General features: G+C 46.7%; 1 protein-coding gene and 1 long non-coding RNA gene across 3 annotated transcripts in view; both read right to left on the reverse strand.

Moving 5' to 3' along the window:
- LOC119397588 (maternal embryonic leucine zipper kinase) overlaps positions 1 to 20,084 on the reverse strand; it is a 154,563-nt gene that overhangs the window by 101,787 nt on the left and 32,692 nt on the right. Inside the window, exons 10-11 of the mRNA XM_037665016.2 lie at positions 13,542 to 13,646; positions 5,389 to 5,692 (exon numbers count right to left, since the gene is read on the reverse strand). Coding sequence (XP_037520944.1) covers positions 5,389 to 5,692; positions 13,542 to 13,646 — 409 coding nt within the window. The remainder of the gene's footprint in view (positions 1 to 5,388; positions 5,693 to 13,541; positions 13,647 to 20,084) is intronic.
- LOC125758748 (uncharacterized) lies at positions 13,997 to 19,481 on the reverse strand. 2 transcript variants are annotated; one of them, XR_007416385.1, is made up of 3 exons: positions 19,383 to 19,481; positions 14,287 to 14,366; positions 13,997 to 14,166 (listed from the first exon to the last, which is right to left on the reverse strand). It is a non-coding gene; the product is annotated as an uncharacterized LOC125758748 (long non-coding RNA). The 2 variants fall into 2 exon arrangements; XR_007416384.1 differs by having other exon boundaries at positions 14,247 to 14,366.

Here is a 20,084-nt window from a genome sequence, read left to right on the forward strand (position 1 = left end):
GCGTGGCAGGAACAATTCGTCATTCCGCCAGCGCGGAAAGCAAAATTAAGCAATTATATGGGCCGGAACGTTCAGCTCCTTCAGTTAAGATAACGTGCGCGCGTTATTCTTAGAACCACCGGTCACGTTCTTTTTTTTTTCCCTTTTTTTTCAGCCTGCGTGCGTTTACAGAGATGGCAAACATTGCAAGGATTACACTTGAGGCTAACGAACAGCAAATTCGCGCAACGATTACAACGTCACGAGCAAGTCTAGAGGATATCACTTCATCTCCGTGTCACTTCTTGAGCTCCATCGATTACGCGTTGAAGACAGGGCGGCGCGTGCCTCGGCCCAACTCAAGTGAAATGAAACGGTATTTCGCTCGGTGTATCAAGCTTGCAGCGCGCTACTACGCCAGGAGCCACACACGGGACAGAACAGGTGCAAACAAAAAACGATGCAGTGGTTTAGCTCGGCTATGCCAGGATAACGTAGCGTTAGCAAAGGTTCAGCTGATTGTTCTGAGCTTTCCTGATTGTCTAGGATTAGCTTGATTATCATGCTTACTGCTGCTCCAATGACACACACATGGTATACATATTATGTGGCATATGTATATTTATTTTGCCAGGCAACTACTTCGGGATCCGATGAGTTAAGCTTCTCCGCTCGCTCTTCTGCGCCGTTGAGCAGCATTTGCGCTCTCCTTCTCCATGGCTAAATCACACTGGCAAACGCCAGTCAGAGGCGCTATCAAGCGGCTCTAGCGCAGTGTCAGACGGCGACTGCACAGCGAAGGCGAATAGCTGCGCGCGCGCCGGCGCCAGTACGTTTACCTCGGCTACGACGTCACTCCTCTGGAAAGCGCAGACCGGCGGCAGCCGCGGAGTGCGCGGGAGGTGACGGCTCCGATGCGCCAGCTGTGTGACATCACTGATCCTCGCGCATGCGCAGCACGGCTCGTGAGGAGCCACGCGAAACTGGCTCGGCTAGGCCAGTGTAGCTAACGCTACAAAAAACAGCCCGGTCGCAGGTTGGTGGCCGCAGTAGTTCCGCAGCACTATTATGAATGCGAGTAGACATCTACACATCCAATTTCGCGTATACCAACGTTTCTAGAGCTTCCATAAAAACGTTGACGAATGCTACAGTCATGTAGGGGATATGCACCAACGTCAACGACGCTGCCATTTTGTTGCAGGGCAAGAATGACAAAATGCTGCAAATTGCACAACAAAATGGCGTGCGTTGACGCCACGTGAATACTCCATGTGGGCTTCGTCCATCACCAATGATGGCGCTGAGAACGGCACTCTTCTGTGACGTCAACTGAGAGATTCGCCTTTTGTCATCTGCTACGCTCCGGCAAGAATAGTTGCACTTTAAGTTTGTCGTAGTGTCACTGTTTCCTAGCGTAGTACGGCGCTCTTCAATTATCACGCGCATTTTTTTCAAGTGTAAGTTCTATTAATTCTAGCATTATAACAAGTCAACAACAACCTTGATGAATCGTCTATATATCAACCATCGCGGTGGCGCAGGGGACGTAATCTTGAGACTCAGAAATGTTACTCAATGGATTAGGCACATGGTGTTGAAAACTCCTCTGTAAAAACGCGAACACCACGGCAAGCAAGTGGATAAGAGCCTCGGCAGCTTTGGAAACGACGTATAATATGGGGGCTTATTCCCAAAACTACGAGTCATATAAACAACATCTTCATAACTGCAATCACACTGTGACCGCACGTGTCGGTGACGCCCCCACATAATTCTGTACAAGTGCAAAGAATGTTATCACACCTACAATGCTGCCAAAATACGATTTGATATACGGGCTTTCCCTTACGAAATGCCAACTTTTCGTTGCATTTTGATGCTTGTCATTTGAGGCATATGTGATTATATAATGTCTTTTTCAGAGGGTTTCAGGTGCTGAACGATCACAAAAACTTGATTACTGCTGTCGCATTCACTAAATATTCCTAGTGCTGTCGTTCACTAAATATTCCTAGTGCTGTCGTCTACGGCTGACTCAATTGTGACTAATTGTCCCAAAAATAATATGCACATTATACCCTCCCACATTCCATTAGTGATATGGAAAAAAAAAAAACTAATTCCAACCAAAATAACTGCAAACTGGTCTGACAGCCAATGTTGCTGCTCCACCAACATGTACGCCATCTAGCAATGATATAGAAATGGCAGCCCATAGACAAATTGTAGCGCGGTGCTGCCACGTACTAAGACAATTGCATTTTTTTGAGGCAGCAGTAACAGAGTGGTACATTTAAATAGGTACAATACAGTGCAGGACCCTGTTATCCTCAGGAGTATGTATAAGCACTGATGTATTTCTTTACAGGGGTCAGAACTTTGCTTCCATTGACCTCCCCGCCTAAAATGGTATTGTACTCTATGTCTAGCAATATATTTAGTTTGAATGGGGTGGAAAACTTCGCAAATCGAAAAGAGAAGAAGTAGATGTAGGCTGTCAAACGCCACTGTTGCATCCCTTGTCCAGAAGATTGCCAGTTTGTCTCTAGGCACTTTAGTCACTGCCATTTTAGTCTTCAACCTTTCCCTCCTCCCGGTCCTTGAATGCTAACTATGACGGTGTATTTAGCAGTCAGTTCCTAACAATTATTACATGATCATCATCCGTGAAATGTTTTCCGAAAAGTCATATACGGTGCTGTGTTGCCACAACGAGTTGAGTGGCTCCTGGAGCTGTGCAACAACACTGGAGTTCTGGCTGTCATCCAAGCACTTGTTAAGTGTGTTGCACTGCACTTGTCCTGGAAAGTGGCAGCATGAATTGCTTCCGTGATGGCTCCACCTCACGTTGTGTCAGTTGTGCTCCTATACTGTCTCTGCCACAGTGAGTCTAAATGCACCAATCACCCTGCAATTTTTTTTTTCTTTTTTGCAGCCACTTCCGATGCGATTGCAAAGATGATTTAAAACTTTTCACCAAGGGAAATCTTCTGGCACTTCAATGTCCCGAGCACTGTTTGGTTTACCAAGGCGGCACCAAGGTGTTGCAGCAAAAAGTTTCCCCCAAAAAGAAGTCAAGTGAAAATTTCTACAAGGCACCAGAGCCCACACAGGTCAAGTGGCATGAAGGTACATGCACAGTGCACAGTAATGCCACTGTGAAAAGTCTAATCTCATGCAGGCTAGCAAAAGGCTATGCCAACAGTCTTTCACTGTTGACCTGCACCCTCTAAGCGCGCCACCACCAGGAGATGACTGCAGAGGGCAGTGTCAGGGCCGCACGCATTCATTGCAAAGCAACGAATCAGTGCTCTTGGATGAATAAATTCATTCATTGTATGGGGAAATTCATTCTATTGGTCTTCACTGTAAAGGTGTTCTCAATACACATGAAATATTCGGCCAGAACATATCTTTCAATGTACAGGACATTTCAGTCTAGAAGCATTTACTGTAGAGGCATTCGACTGTATCTGTACAAGTAGCCCTCAACGGTAATGGCGTGCATACTGTCATCAGGCCAAGACAGTGCACATAGAGGCTAAACTGACGAGACATGCCAACTTGGTATACGGCCAATTGACCAGCAACTACCAACTACAGTCAAACCTACATATATCGAATGCACATATAACGAAATATTGTGTATATCGAACAGTTGCAAAATCGCCTTGAATATATGTTAGATATATAAAATATTTCATATAGTATCGAATTACTTAGATATAGAACTCTTTTGTGATCCCCTCGGGATTCTACATATCCGGGTTCTACTGTACTTCTCCTCTATTGCCCTGTCGGGAAGTGAAGGGAACATGCACAATGGGCTTTGCGACACGTAAGCTACACATACCCACAACTTCACCTGTCACAAAATTTCTAGTAGGTACGTAGTTCACTTACATACAATGCAAACACCTCCGAACAAATTTTATGTACCTGTGTCATTGTAAACAATACAAAATTCGTTTTTAGAACTGTACAGTTATTAAAGAACTCTTTAAGGTCCCCTCACTGTCCAAGAAATCAGCCAGTGACTGTTAAAGGTCCTGCAACACTTTTTGAACATAGACAGAAAAGTCAAAGCTCCTGTGAATATGCGAGCCAAATATTACAGCACAAGACGCAGTAGGGAATTTCAAAGACAGCCAAAAATCGCTCGCCCTCCTATCAGCAAACTATGTAGAAGAGCTCAACTATGTAGTCAATGGAAAGGACATGGCTATCGACTGATTTCATGATTGCAAAAACATCCTTTGTAATACTTCTATTGTTTGCTTTGAGTTTAATAAATAAAGAATATGCATGTCTCTATCTTCAAGAACACCAAAAAAGTATGTGATCTTTATACTTCCGGTCTCAATCGATGACTGTCTACTTGATGTTTTTTTTTTTTTCACCTAGGTTCAAGCGAGCCAGCACCAGCATACTACACACACGATATTTCAAACACTACGTACTGAAGTCAGTCGCTTGTCTCACACTGAGACTGCTACGACAGTTCTTACCATCGCACGCGTGCTCTCTCCTACATGCCTCACCAGTTAGTAGACATCTTGACAGGCATCACTTGGTGTTTAGCCAATTGAAACCGCTTTCAAAATGTTGTATCTGGATTTGGCTATTATCCTTGAGTCAAATTGACACAGGACAAAACCGGTGTGCACAGGTTTTGTGTAGACTGTAGCATGACAGTCATGCATTTTGTGCTGCATAGGTACCGCAATCGCCACGGGGTGCCACCACATGGTGGTGCAGCGTTAGTCTGAAATGCTCAAGGCCATGAAGCACGTCGACATAGCTCTTGCCCCCTTGTCATCCATCCCCATGTAGCTTCCAATGCACTTGTCGGGATGAAAGACCGGGAATACTCCGAACCTGTGACAAATCCAAGTAACCCCACCTATGTACTTGACGGATTTGAAAAATTTTAGCTGCAGGAGATTCATGAGGCAATAAAATCCTAGATCTTGGACGTTCAATGACTCTTTGGTAAGGTGTTGCACAGCCCCTTCATATTGCTGTTAAACTGGGGCCTTGAACTCTGAAGCAATCGAATTCATCTTGATTTGTGCAATTGCAGAGGGCTGCAAATTAATGTATGAAACAGTGTGCCACATTCTACCCCATCTTGAGACATGCTTGTGAAAGTGGCTGGAATGTTAGAATAGGAATAGCGCAGAACGTAATTTACTATTATGCAGTGGTTTTACGCAGACTGCAGTATAATTTTAAATGTGCTGGTGCAAGCAAACTGATCTTTGTTCCAAGTATTCTTATGCAATGATGCGCAGGCCATAAGAAGCCACATTATCAGCGCAGAGTAATACTGTAAAGTGAAACTTGGGGGCCCTCTCACCTGGAACAGCTGAAACTGAAAGAGAGCAAAAAGAGGGCCTTACATACCTGCTGCCTCCTGTACAGCCTTGTTAGTTCTTCGCTTTGGAGTTGGAACACGTGGCTGGGCAAAGTTCTCCTTGTCACTGCTGTCCACATCCATTGGCACACTGGACTGCATGAGCTGCTCTTCCACAGCTGATGCTTCTAGATCATAATTGCTGAGATCATTGTCAATACTTCGCAGCGGGGGACTGCCCAGTGACAACAGTTGGGCATTGTCCAACCCATTTTCCAGGGAGTTGCGAAGAGGTGACGTGGGAAGCGCAATCTTCACAGGCTCTTCCAGGGCCAGCTTGCGTGAGCATGACATCTGTAGCGTGGAGATGCATACATAATTTGTAGCAAAGATATATTTTTTAAACTTGGTTTTTCATTTATACCCCATTTGCGATTGTACAAAATCATATCCCACGATGTCCTTGAATATATAATTAAAGGTATTCTGCAATGTGCAACACATCTAAACATCGGAGACAACCTCACATACCTTCAAGTTTCAACTGACAGCAAGCTTTGCCCACAACATTTATCAAGCCTGAAAAACCGGCACCCTAAGATCATGACCACTAATTTGGTAAGGTAAATATACCTGGCATAGGATCTGGTGCATCACGTTTGATGGACACATTACTATGATAGTTACACTAAAATTTTAATTAAGCAGACCTCAGAATCATTAATTAAAAACAAGTGAAGCTACCATACTGTCATGCTAAAGGGGATCATGCTACCAAGATGTGTTGTGCCCTATTTACACTACTGCATTTCATAACTGTTACAAATCTCCTGTGCCACCACTACGTGCATATCACTCTGGCTAAAGAGTTCAATTAAAGGACTTCAATCTTCGCAGAACAGTTTTCAATGCTCCCATGCATCATTTTTTCAAACAACACGTGTGCAATGTTTCAGCTTGAAATCCTTGTTTGCCTGTTAATGCTTTACAGTCGAACCCACTTATAACAATACCGGTTTCAACAATATATCGGTCATAACAACGAGAAGCTGCTGCACCTTCAACTTTTGTATGTTTTCTATGGTGGAATAATCCACTTACAACATTGCCCACATGCCGCATTATCGGTTTTAACAATGAATTCTGGCTGCTGTGTGTCCGTGCCAGAAGATAATGGAACGCGAAATCCTTCAAAGAAAGAAGAAAACGAGAAATTCAAGCTGCTGAACCACTGCCCACAACCCCAACAGTGTGCTCATACCCTACGACTTGTTTTGTGGCCTTCTCGGCATTGTCAGGCATGCGCACCCCTTTGGATTCACGGTATGCTACACCGCATAGCATTATGGCATTGCAGCAAAGCTGACTTTTGAAATTCACTGCGGCGCGGGAGCAGCGGCGGCTTCAGTTAATGCAGTTTTGGACATGCAATTTTGAGTACAAAATAGAAACTTGGAAAAGTCTGAGCGTCCAAAACTTAAGACTATCTCATGCATTGACTCTATGGGGCTTGTGGCAGTGCCGTAAAAGCATCCAAATTTTCAAGCATTCCGAAAAAAATCTGCAGCTTTGTCATCCTTATCACTAATGTCTGTTAATTTGTGGCGCTTTCCAGCGTGAAACTTTCATAGCGTTCTGTGACGTCCACATCCCCCCTACAAAAGCGGCCACTGCCTTCGCCTCCCCATTCACTTTCCAGTCTGCGAGCCATTCGGACACCAGTCACTGCTCTTGCTCGCCTTCATGTTAACTCCTCGCCTCCTTGCTGCTAGTTTAAACATCGCTGCTTCTCCAAAGCTGCCCTCCTGAGCACAAACTTCCACCAACAGGTACCCTTCCGCGATTTCTGCTTCTTGCACGACTCTGATCACCTTTCTTCTGCAACACATGAAGCCAAAGCCAAGCCCGCCATTGCAACCGTCGCCATCACCAGCGCGCACGAGGAAAGCGAGATGCCTTGACATTTTGAAGCTTCAGCGTTGCCCGCCGCGTTCGGTCACTTTGGCACCGACGGCACGTGCCTTTGGATCCGTGCTGTAGGCCATGTGATTGTGTTATTCAGAGTGCTTCGTTAGGCGTGCCCATAGGTCGGCAAACTCACTCATGAGTCGACTCATTCAGACCAAGATTGGCCCATGAGTGTGTCTGAGTGAGTCCGGGTAATATTTTGGCGAGTTTGAGGCCGAGTGAGTCCGGTTGAGGAAAATACTGGTGAGTCTGAGTTCGAGCAAACCCTAAGCGCAAGATATATTTCTTGAGTGAGTCTGAGTGAGCTCCACCTTTTACTGCCGACCTGTGGCCCTATCTACTCATATTCAGCATTACTATCAGCGTTATATCGGCTTACATTTATACTCAAGTCTATTCACACATATCTCAACACACTTGCATTCATGCGCCAGTTCAATATTTATTGATCAGAAGCATGAATTGGGGGAGGGAGTGTGCCATGACCCCCCCCCCCCCCCCCCGGACTCTTTCACAGGAAGTTCTTGATAAAAGTATCTCGTGTGAGTCGGGTATTTCATAAAAATGTCTTTACTTAATTTCAACCACTGATAACTCATATTGCAAAGTATAAGATCAAAAGGCGTACCGCAGAGCACCGATTATGTGAAATATTCGCGTTAAAGAGCATTGGCACCAAGATTGAAAAGGCTATTTTTACGCTCATGGGCTCATGAGTTGACTCACTCAGGCTCATTCAGACTCAGGTCAAGCCGTGAGTCTGAGTGAGTCCAGCTGAGCAATATGTTGGTGAGTTTGAGCTCGAGTGAGTCCGGTTCAGAATAAATTTAATGAATCTGAGTCCAAGTGAGTCCGGTTGAGGAAAATTTTGGTGAGTTTGAGTTCAAGTGAGCCCTCAGAGCAGAATATATTTGTTTAGTGAGCCTGAGTGAGCTCTAATTTTTTTGCCGACCTATGGGCGTGCCTCACGTGTGTTTTTGTGATCTATAGTCATATAAATGGCTCCACCAGGCTCCGAGCAAAAGTGTCTGACTTTGGAGTAGAAAGTTCTGTTATAAAAGAAGTGGAAAAAGGCGGAGATAATTGACACTGTTGGTGGCCCCGACGAAAACGAAGAGCCACGTGACGTGCCAACTGTGGTGCAGATGCGGGAGTGCCTACGCCTGCTGCGAAATAAAATTGAATGCATGGGCAGCAACCACGGCCTCATGCAATGCTTGGGCAAATTAGAGCAGGGGTTGCTCGCATCCGGTAAGAACTTCAAACAACCAAAGCTCACTGCCTCTTTTTGCACCTGAATAAAGTTTTGCTTCACTGAATACATTGCGTTTAGACTTCCTCACAGTTGTGGCGCAATCAAAGCTCGACTGCTTCAGCTTTTCTCGAGTGGTCGCTTATATCGAAATATCGCTTATTACGAATTTTTTCGTCGTCCTGCTGACTTCATTATAATAAGGGATTACTGCATATAATAATCCAGGAGTGCCTGGAGTATATAGCAACAAAACTTCTGCTTACTACTTTGCAAAATAGCGAAATTGAGTTTTGATTATAATAATGGAAATCATTATGAACCATCTTAAAGATGTTAGGAAGGAGATTCGAAAAACATTATTATTCCAAATGCACCTTTTCTTTTTTTTTCATGAGCGCCCCAATAAGCTGTATTATGCCATTTTCCGTAGTCACTGAATTTTCTATTGTCTTACCTTAACAGGTAAGCTGACCATCATCCTAATTCTCACAGCTATTAGGCCTGCTGCCTGTATCGTGTTTCTGTACTTATTCACTGCAATTGTTATATAAACACCTTTATATTTTACTTATATATTTGTTTTCCTTTTTAAGGCACCCCCAAATTTTTTTGTGGTTACTAATTGCTAGGTAATCAGAGCTATAAGTGGTAATAGTGTGAATGGTGGGGGTGTGCTGCAACACCTTGTGCAACTATAGAATACGTATGAGACATTTCTGGGCTGCACATGTTATCTCATAGAAGAGTAATTGTTAAAAGATTGCTTTACGCCAGCTGGTAATTAGACTATGAAAAGTCGTTGCAGTTTTATGTCCTTTACGTGTAAACAATGAGTCACTAAAAATGTCACTACCAGCGTTGTTGTGGCTGTACACCTGTCCGGTAATCCGGTATTGCAGATACAATAATACATTTATGGACAAGGTAGAACTCTACATCGGTATTTGCACCATCATGCGGAGGCTTCTTATTGAAGTGCTTGTAATTAGATGACAACCCGCTAGCTGGTTGACAAGCAGAGCAGCGACTCCCACGAATGAAAAAAGCAACAAGCAAAAACCGCTCACAGCCATAGGTCGGCAAAACATGTGGAGCTCACTCAGACTTAGTCATGAAATATATTCTGCCCTTAGAGCTCACTCAGACTCACGAAAATTTTCCTCAACCGGACTCACTCGGACTCAGACTCACTGAAATTTTTCTCAGCCGGACTCACTCGGACTCAAACTCACCAAATTATTACTCACTCGCACTCACTCAGACTCAGACTCATGGCTCTATCTGAGTCTGAGTGAGTCGACTCATGAGTCCGTTAGCGTATAATTGGTTTAATCGACTATGGTGTCAATGCTCTTCCACACCAATGTCTCGCATAATTGGTGCTCTACTTGGCGCCTTTTAATCTCGTACCTTCAAATATGAGTTATCAATGGTTGCAATCCAGTAAGGACATTTTTATTGAAAAGGATAACTCAGACGAAATATTTTTAACAAGAACTTCCTTTGAAAGAGTTTTCGGGGGCACGTCATGGCAACCCCCCCTCCCACTTCTGTAACTCACGCCGCTGATCAATAAATATTGAGCTGTCGTATGAACTCTAGGGCTTTGAAGTATGTGTGAGTCGACGGGAGTACAAACGTGAGCCGACATAAGGCTGATAGTAATGCTGAAGTGGTGTAGATAGAATGATAGGTTGGCAAAAAGGTGCGGAGCTCACTCAGGCTCGCTCAAGAAATATATTTTGTGCTTAGGGCTCACTCGGACTCAGACTCACCAAAGTTTTCCTCGACCAGACTCACTTAAAATTTTCTCAGTCAGACTCACTCGGACTCAAGCTCAGCAAAATATTACTCACCCAGACTCACTCAGACTCACGGCTCGATCTGAGTCTGAGTGAGTCGACTCATGAGAGTTTGCCGACCTATGCTCACAGCACAGTATAGAAAGAGCTGTCCTATTAAGCAGCTAAAGCAACCCGAATAAGTTGTTTCAAACTGAAACTAATATACTTTGAGGAAGAAATACAAAGCTTTTGAGATACTAACAGACATTTCACTTGAATGAAACAAAGCTGGTCACAGCTCAGAAATTTTCAAGCAAACATTTTTGTGCATACCCATTGCATGCTACAATATGCAGGGTGGTAAGGATTAGGCTTGATGATTTTCTTAAAATTCAGCACTGGGAGGTACATGAAGACCACCTTTCCAAATAGTTATGTATCCCGGGGGACACAAAGTGAGATGATAATTATCACTTTCCCCGCTCTCACAAACGAGCGTTTAAACCGCATTCTAAAGCGCATCAAACCACGGCGCCAATCGGACGCATGCCGTGACACAAGGCGCCAACAATGTTCGCCCCTCCAAAGCACACCCCTCTCACCCCCTCCAGAGAAGACGCCCGCTGAGACAGCCAGCTCCTGCACAAGCTCGGGAAAGCTTTAGAAATCCAGACACGATGACACGCAGAGCGACGCCGTCACAAGAAGAAGGTGCGAGAAGGAACTCGCTCTTTCCCAAGCCTCCACTGCACTATGAGCAGATGCGTCACGTCGAAGATTCGCAAACCCGGGCACAACCAAATATAAGCGTGCGGCGACGGTAGTTCGGGGGGTAGAGAAGGAAGAAGTTATGATGTAGAAGTGAGTGTGGTTTGGTCGGCCCGAGAAGATGTGTTGTTTTATGACGTAGTGCCATCAGTCGGTCTTTAAGGAAGTGCTGGGAGATGACGCCGTGTGAGCAGTGAAGAACAGTTTTGAAGACAGTGTCGCTGAGTGGAGACGTGATCAACAACTGCCGAAGGCGAACCATTGGTCAATACTACAATCTATGTGGAGGGACTCATCAAGCCGGTGAATATGAAAGGACTTTAAGTGTTCTTGGATATTCTTGAGTGTTTGTATTTGAGCGCAATCGATTAATTGTTTACCCCATTGCTGTTAAAACCATCCAAGTTGTATTGTTGGGGGCAATATGTCAGCCCTTGGAATCCACCCGGCGACTGCCTCCCATTAACGGAGTTGTAATACCCACCCAATTAAGTAAGACTGAATAATTAACTTCTTAGTGACTGCAGTAACCAGGCATGTTTGTATTGAAAAGTTAGAGGCAGTCATGTTTCTACACAGTTCCACTTGGTGGCATTCTTCTAGCATTTCCGTGCTCCTAGATATACAGGTGCAAAGTTTAATAGCAGTTCACATGATCACGCATGCAAGACAGTAAAGACTGGCGCAAATCACCGCCCTGATGTGCTGCGGCACTTGCGTGCGGCGTTTAGGCAAAGATGATAACGGTTACCCTTCTACTACCACCTGGCGATATCAACGAAGGACTGCACGTCACATCAGGGGAAACTTTGCACTGATCCCTCACTGCCTTGCATGCGCATTCATGCAAACTGTAATGAAACTTTGTAGCTGATATCTCAGGGCACAGACATGCTAGGAGAGCTTTTCAAGTGGAACTGTGTCGAAAAGCGACTGCCACTAACTTTTCCATACAAACATGCCCGCTCAGTGCAGCCAATAAAAAGTTCATTATTATATCTTGGTTAACTGGGCGGCTGACAGTGATAATTACCATCTCACTTTGTGCCCCCTGACCACAGAACTTATTTACAGAGCTGGCCTTCACGTATCTTTCAGTGCCTAATTTTGAGAAAATCGTAAAGCTTAATTTTGATCACCCGGTATAGATCTATAATAACAAATTTGCGAATGTATCAAAGTATCTTAAGATACAATTGGAAAGTATTGTATCGAATACATTAGTTGCAGTAGTATCTTGTATCTGTATCGCAAATAGGTACTTCTTGCCCGAGTATCTTGTATCGCGATACCATTTCAAAGTATCTTTGCCCAACCTTGATTATTTGAAACCCTGTGTAAAGCAGTTTGGCAGCACCAATAATACTTTAATTTCTTGCCTCTCTTAATTTATACACACACAATTTCTTCGTACATGCTGTTCAATGTCCCCCATATTTCGGCATGCTTTCAGCTGAACCAAACTTATGATGGCTTTCGTATGACAGTCCTTTTGGTGTGTCTATGATCTCTGTGCTACACTCTAGCAAGTACTAATTTTATTTCTTGCAGTTTCACCGATTACCAACATATCTTGGCTATTACTCCAGCACGTTCTACAGTGTACGCCACTGTATTCCTTCAAAGCTTCATTCTAATCTAACTTTCAGCTCCCTAGCAGCAATTGTTTAAAGCTTCTTGGCAACTGCTAAATACACTCACATTAAGATGAATTCACTCAAGCCAATTTTTCAAACGCGAGTTTGGTTGGTTTCTTATGAACCTTACATGGAAAAAAAAAGAAGAAAGAAGTCTGCTTAACGCAAAACACTAATTCTCATGAACGACACGAGCCACTAGTGACACCCACTAAACAACTGAACATGACGGCCTGGATTAGCAGATTTTATAAAGCACTGCTTGCTTCACAACGAGCAGCCAGTACTCCTGTGGATGTAAACATCTCTGGCAGTGCCAACAATGAGGTGGAAAACTGCTGGTCAGACCCAGCAAAAATGGAAATATAAGAGGCCCTCAACGCCTCCCCGGCAGGCACGTATGTGAGAACACTGCGCAGCAGCCAGACCAAGTGGCTCACACATGACACAGCTGACAATGACTTGGGCCACCATTGTATAGGTCAGGCTGTCACTCTGCCTGCGTTATCAATGGGATCAGCTGGCAATGAATGGCTGATGTTAAAAGCAGCACAGAATAGCAGAAGGCACTGCTACAAAACTGCAGCCCTGAATACTTTTGGAACACTTTTTTTCTCCTTCCAGAGCACTGAATCATTCATTAGCAAACATGGTTTAATGCCAGTTTTTTGTTGTTTTTTTTGTGACAAAACATGGAGTAGCACAGAATCTGCAAGCAACTCTACTACTAAGTAATTTACTCTACATCACTTGCACAAAAGAGCACAGCAATGGTGACAGTACTATCATACCCTTTGCTTGGGGTGGGAGTCTGGAAACGCAAGCCTCAAGACCTTGCCCTGACTTTTCTTCAAGACTAGTAGCAGGTAAGTGGCAGTCATGTAGTCGTACCTCCACTGAAAAATCAAGAATTTTATTGGAACAAGTAAAAAAAGTTAGCAACACTGTAGGCAATGTAACTTCCGGCAGAATTTATAGGCTCAGCAGCGTGCACATGTGGTCTGCACCCCCACAATGAAAAGAACACGCAATACATTCACAACTAAATGAATATTGCACACTTTTGACAGATAAATTTACCTTTTGCTTAATTTAGCCCAACTTAAAGCCCATATGGTTGCCTGTTTGTTTACAATTGAAATACTATTGGACTGACCCGAAGGTCGCGGGATCAAATCCTGGGTGCAGCAGCTGCATTTTCGATGGAGGTGAAAATGCTTGTGGCCTGTGTACTGTTGTGCCGGAGCAGGTGACCGAACGTCGAAGCAGGGATCAACCCCTGCATGCTTTGTCTGCAATCCGGGTAAAAAGGCGTCTTCACCCGGCCGGCCCCGTCAACTGACGCCAGTCGTTCTTCAAAGCTGCCCAGCTATGGAAAGGCTGCTCAACTCCTGCGGTGTAAAGGAGGTTCAACACCTGCGGCCGGCGGATCGTCAGGTTAGAAGACCGTCAACACCTGCGGCCGGCGGATCGTCAAGTTAGAAGACAGCCAACACCTGCGGCCGGCGGATCGTCAAGTTAGAAGACAGCCAACACCTGCGGCCGGCGGATCGTCAAGTTAGAAGACAGCCAACACCTGCGGCCGGCGGATCGTCAAGTTAGAAGACAGCCAACACCTGCGGCCGGCGGATCGTCAAGTTAGAAGGAGCCAACACCTGCGTGCGGCTTCTGGCAGCGCGTCGCAATTGAGACTTCTAGCAGCGCGCCGCAATTTGAAGAACTGGAATAGGAGCCCAACACCTGCGACCGGCGGACCGTCAACTGGACAATGGATGGCTAGAGGATTTAAGGCCGTGCCGGTCCGTCGAAGAGGGAGATCGGAGAAGGAGAACGACTCGAACGGAGTCGAACCAGCCGACGTGGTCGGGCTGGCAGTCATGTTGCCTGGTAGCAAAAATATGTAAATAGTGTACATAAAATCTTTTCCTTCTTCACCTTGCCATTACTGACTACTCCGAGCACGATAGCGATGGGCCACGCAACCTCATTCCTAACAGTGGTGGCAGCGGTGGGATGCAATGACCTCGGATCCTACGCCGCGCACCCGAAGGGCCCTACCCCAGTCGTAACAGTGGATGGCAGCTCGGTGGGATCGGCCAGCGTCAGCTACCCTGGTGTGGTGAGTGCTTGAAGTTTACCTCTCTTATTGCCAGACCTAGCTAGCCTAAGTCTTTGTTAGCAGGTTTTGTTGCAGACTTGTAACTTTGTTTGGTCAGCCAATAATTGGATGGTCTGACCGCTTAGTTTCAGTAGAGGGTAAGCGAGGCGGAGTGTAGTGTCAGTATGGACAAGTTCAGTGTGCAGGACCTCCTTGAAATTTGCAAGGAGTTGGGCATTTCGGTTGGCTCGGCCAAGCGGAAACGACAGATCCTCCCGATTATGGAGGCAGAGAAGGTGACTGTCGAGGAGGCCCAGGAAGCTCATGAGGAGATTCGAGCTAGAAAGGAGGAAAGGGATAAAGAGAAAGCTGCCGAGCAGGAACATGAGTTGAACCTAAGGGAGCTGGAACTTCGTATATCCGCCGCAAGACAGGTTCCCATAGTGAGGGAGGCGGTAAAGATGGAAGACCTTTTGCAGCCGTTCGAAATTGGCCAGGACATCGCGCTCTTTCTTGTTAATTTTGAGCGAACGTGCGAGAAGGCCGGATTTCCCCTCGAAAGTTGGCCGCAAGAGTTGCTAACTCTTCTTCCGTGCGCGGCCGCCGATGTAATAGCTAGACTCAATAGGAAGGACGCTGTATCGTATGACAAGGTCAAAGAGGCGCTGTTGCGCAAATGTCGCTTGTCAGCAAAAGGATTCCAACAGCGTTTGAGTCATACGCGCAAAGCTAGGACATCGGAGGAGGGCACGCATGGGGGAAGGGGAAAGATGGCCAACAGGCACGCAGAGTGCCTCAGACGTGGGACAGGCTCAGTTTTAGCCTTAGTGTCAGACGGCTTGCAGGTAGTAACTGAGGTTAAGAATACGTTGTTCAGCCACTGTGGTAGTGTAGGTTCGGCCGAATGGAAAGGCCAGATAGAGGAATGCCTAGAACGTGAGGAAGGGTCAGTTTTAACCCCCACGTCAGACAGTTGGCAGCAGCTTACCGAAGTTGATAAGGATATAGAAAGTAAGCGCCGGCAGGAAGAACATAGGAGGAAGAAGCAGGCATTAGAGCATGAGGCACAGCAGAAAAGAGGCCTGACATCTGTAGATGTAGAGCACAAACGGTGCGATGTAGCGGCGGTGCCGCTTACAGCCGAAGAAAAGGCTAGTGCAGGTGAAGGCATAGCAGAGACCCTAACCCGTTCCAAGGAAAGAGAGCTCGCGGCCACGTCAGGGTGTGAAGGGTCGGTGGAAAAGTGTTCCACCAAAAGTAAACCTTACAGCACTACAGACGATAGCAAGGAAGGCGCGCCAGCTAAGGAAGGAGTCGGGAGTTCGGAGGGTTCTCGAGTAAATCGCGGAGCAGAGTGCACAGGAGAGCTCCTAGACGTAAGTCCTGCCGTTCGGATTGCCGAAAATGAAAGAGATCCCACTCTGAGAGACCAAGGGCCACAAGGGCTAACAGAGGAACTGAGTGGAGGAGACAATGCTGTTACGAATAGCTCATTGGTACGCGAGCGGCCTTGTAAAGATGTAAGTAGCGGCATTGGTCTAGAGAAAGTTGAGCTGTCCGCCAGTCGAGCGACTGAGCGAGAGGATGAATTGCTAGACTATCATCAAGACAGTGCGCGCGAAGAAGCTGGCGAGGGTTTTGACGATGTCGATGAGTGTCAGAGGCGGACTAAAGGCTCCAAAGGCGGCACCAAGAAGCGTGCAAAGCGGAGAAAGCGTCCGAAGGACAAAAACGCGGCAGAGATCGCGATGCGTTTGAAGAAAGGCTTCAAACGTCGCAACGAAAAGGCGAGAAAAGTGCCGTTGTCATCTCTGACAGGTCTGTATCGCATGCGTCCGAGAGGCCAGAAAGAAAAGAAGTGCGCCGCGCATTGTACGCGGAATCTGTCAGAGGATGAATTGATGCGCAATCATCAAGACAGTAAGCGCGAGACAGCTGAGGAGCATGTTAATGCTGATGAGCATCGGAGGCGGACGGAATGCTCCAAAGTCTGCACCAAGAAGCGTGCGAAAGGGAGAAAGCGTCAGAAAGATAGAAATGCGACAAAGGTCGTGACGCGGTTGAGAAAGAAGTTCAAAAGTCGGCGCGAAATTGCAAGACAAGTGCGATTGCCGTCAGGGACAGGTTTCTACCGCATGCGCCCGTACCGCCGAAAGAGAAAGAAAAGAGAAGCGCATGATTCGCGGAAAGAGTCGGCGGGCAAAGGAACTTCCCGTTGTTCTTTTCGAAGAGCGTCGGATCAGGTGCGAGATCGCAGGCGTCCAAGCAGCCGAAAGAAAAAGAAAAGAGAAGCGCATGATTCGCGGAAAGGGTCAGTGGGTAAAAGAACTCCCTGTTGTTCCTTTCGAGGAACGTTGAAACAGATGCGACACCGCGAGGTCGGTGACCTTCGCGAGGTGGCAGGAGGCGACAAAGAAAAGTCCGCTACAGGGAAAGTAGTGAGGCTCGACGAGGGGGTGATTAACTTTCATGCGTATCGTACACCCCGCTTGACGAGAAAAGCCTTCTGGGCGCGACCACCGCGAGTGCGCCTGAAAAGTTGTTGAGGACAACTGTTAGCTTTTCCTGGAATATCGACTCCGGATTTGTTGGAAGGAATTTTGACTGTTAATTTTAGTTAGTATTTGGTATTCCTTGTTATTTCCGCGAGTGTTGATAGCTTAGTTAACTGTTATTGAACTTTGTTTTCTTTTAGCGCTCTGTGGTTTTTGTTTGTTAGCCGATATGCGTTGTGTAGTTAGCTATCGGAAGGTTAGTGACACGCATCAGAGCGAGTCGAGGGCTTTAAGAGACGAGCGCCTTGAATAGGGTTACGTCAGCTGACTATGAAAAGAGTTTGTGGCGTTGCGTGTCATGCGTGGACGCAAGGAAAATTGGGCAGTTTTCGGGTGGCGTGCGCTGAGTTAGCGTTGGCGTTTGAGGCCTGCTGTTTCCGTCACTTGGCGGGAGCCCGCAAGCGGTTGGCGTATGACACGTGCGCAGTTACACGAAAGGCCGGCGCAGGGCTTTGTGTGCGCCGTTCGGGAGCTCCCTAGTAAGTCAAGGTGTCCCACGAGTTGTTAGCGGAACCTTAGGCGTTAAGCTGAGAGCTTGCGAGAAGGATAGGCAAGGCTAGGCTTTGTGCGAGTTTTGGTAGAGCCACGCAAAAATTTATTTTTGTTTGTTTTTTGTTCTTTTGGCGTGCGTTCTGTGTAGGAGCGAATGAGGAAAGGTTATAGCGAGTCGCTCGGTTGTTTGTAAAAATTGTGACCGCAAGAGTAGAGCTAGGTGAGTCGTACATCCGCGGAGTAGAAGCTCGCAGTGGCACTAGTACGTGCAATTACGGATGTCGCTTGCGGATTCAGTTCCTGATGTGGGTGCAGCGTGACAGAGTGCTCACGGGAACATGTCTAGCTTTAGTGGCGCAATATTAAGAATAACATGCGGAAGCAGTAACCCGCACGAGAGTGAGCGGACGGCGTAAAATGAGGCACGTTAGCCGTAAGTAAAGATTTTACGACCGCTAATTGTGAAAGAGTGGTGTTTGGCGAGCGTGACCGAATTTTACTTGTTTGTGTTTACTGTAGAGGCAGTAATTTTGACCTATGTAGTGTCTATATTTTGGAGGGTAATCTTCTAGCGTTGTAGTTGAAACTTGTTTCAACAGAGCTAGCTGTAGGTTGAGTTTTAGTTTTGTTTTTGTACTAGTTAGCAAGAGCATTTAGTGCGAAAGGTAGTTTAACATTGTTTTATGTGAAGCGTGTAAGCTTTATTTTCAATTTCAGTTCCTAGTTAGTAGAACCATGTTGTGTTCTTACTGTGTTACGCTTACGCTGAGAGCGTTCAGTGTAGAATTTAGCGAAGCCTTTGAGCTTCCGTTGGCTTCCTTGGTTGTTTACCTTCTATGCCTAAGCAGCTTTAGTACAATTACAATTCTTGAATTACCTCGGAGTTGTTTCTTTAACAACACCTGAAATTGAGGTCTGTGGTTGAACTCGTCGTCATGCGATACGCACTTCTCCTCATTTTATTTAAAGCGGGAACGTTAGTTGTCAGTAAGATTTGTTTCATTCATGTCTGGCAATTCGAGGGAGTGCGGAGGGCACTTGCAGCGTTGGGTGTAGTTTGACAATGGTTGCCTTGTCGAGTTCGTGTTATCCACAGGAACCTCGAGTCCGTGCCAGCCGAGTGTTCGTGTGGAATGTCACGAGAGCGGTGATCTTGGGAGCTTCGCCTCGAGCCGTGGATGAGCCTGGTGTCCGGCCGCATCAATTCAGCCGAGCTACGTGGAGCAGCTCGTCCTCCTGATGCATTGTTTGGCGGCGGGGGTGCTGTTGTGCCGGAGCAGGTGACCGAACGTCGAAGCAGGGATCAACCCCTGCATGCTTTGTCTGCAATCCGGGTAAAAAGGCGTCTTCACCCGGCCGGCCCCGTCAACTGACGCCAGTCGTTCTTCAAAGCTGCCCAGCTATGGAAAGGCTGCTCAACTCCTGCGGTGTAAAGGAGGTTCAACACCTGCGGCCGGCGGATCGTCAGGTTAGAAGACCGTCAACACCTGCGGCCGGCGGATCGTCAAGTTAGAAGACAGCCAACACCTGCGGCCGGCGGATCGTCAAGTTAGAAGACAGCCAACACCTGCGGCCGGCGGATCGTCAAGTTAGAAGACAGCCAACACCTGCGGCCGGCGGATCGTCAAGTTAGAAGACAGCCAACACCTGCGGCCGGCGGATCGTCAAGTTAGAAGGAGCCAACACCTGCGTGCGGCTTCTGGCAGCGCGTCGCAATTGAGACTTCTAGCAGCGCGCCGCAATTTGAAGAACTGGAATAGGAGCCCAACACCTGCGACCGGCGGACCGTCAACTGGACAATGGATGGCTAGAGGATTTAAGGCCGTGCCGGTCCGTCGAAGAGGGAGATCGGAGAAGGAGAACGACTCGAACGGAGTCGAACCAGCCGACGTGGTCGGGCTGGCAGTCATGTTGCCTGGTAGCAAAAATATGTAAATAGTGTACATAAAATCTTTTCCTTCTTCACCTTGCCATTACTGACTACTCCGAGCACGATAGCGATGGGCCACGCAACCTCATTCCTAACAGTGGTGGCAGCGGTGGGATGCAACGACCTCGGATCCTACGCCGCGCACCCGAAGGGCCCTACCCCAGTCGTAACAGTACTTAGATTTAGGTGCACGTTAAAGAACCCCAGGTGGTCGAAATTTCTTGAGCCCTCCACTATGGTGCCCCTCATAATCATATCA

This window comes from Rhipicephalus sanguineus, chromosome 1, assembly GCF_013339695.2.
Source record: "Rhipicephalus sanguineus isolate Rsan-2018 chromosome 1, BIME_Rsan_1.4, whole genome shotgun sequence".
NCBI lineage: Eukaryota > Metazoa > Arthropoda > Arachnida > Ixodida > Ixodidae > Rhipicephalus > Rhipicephalus sanguineus.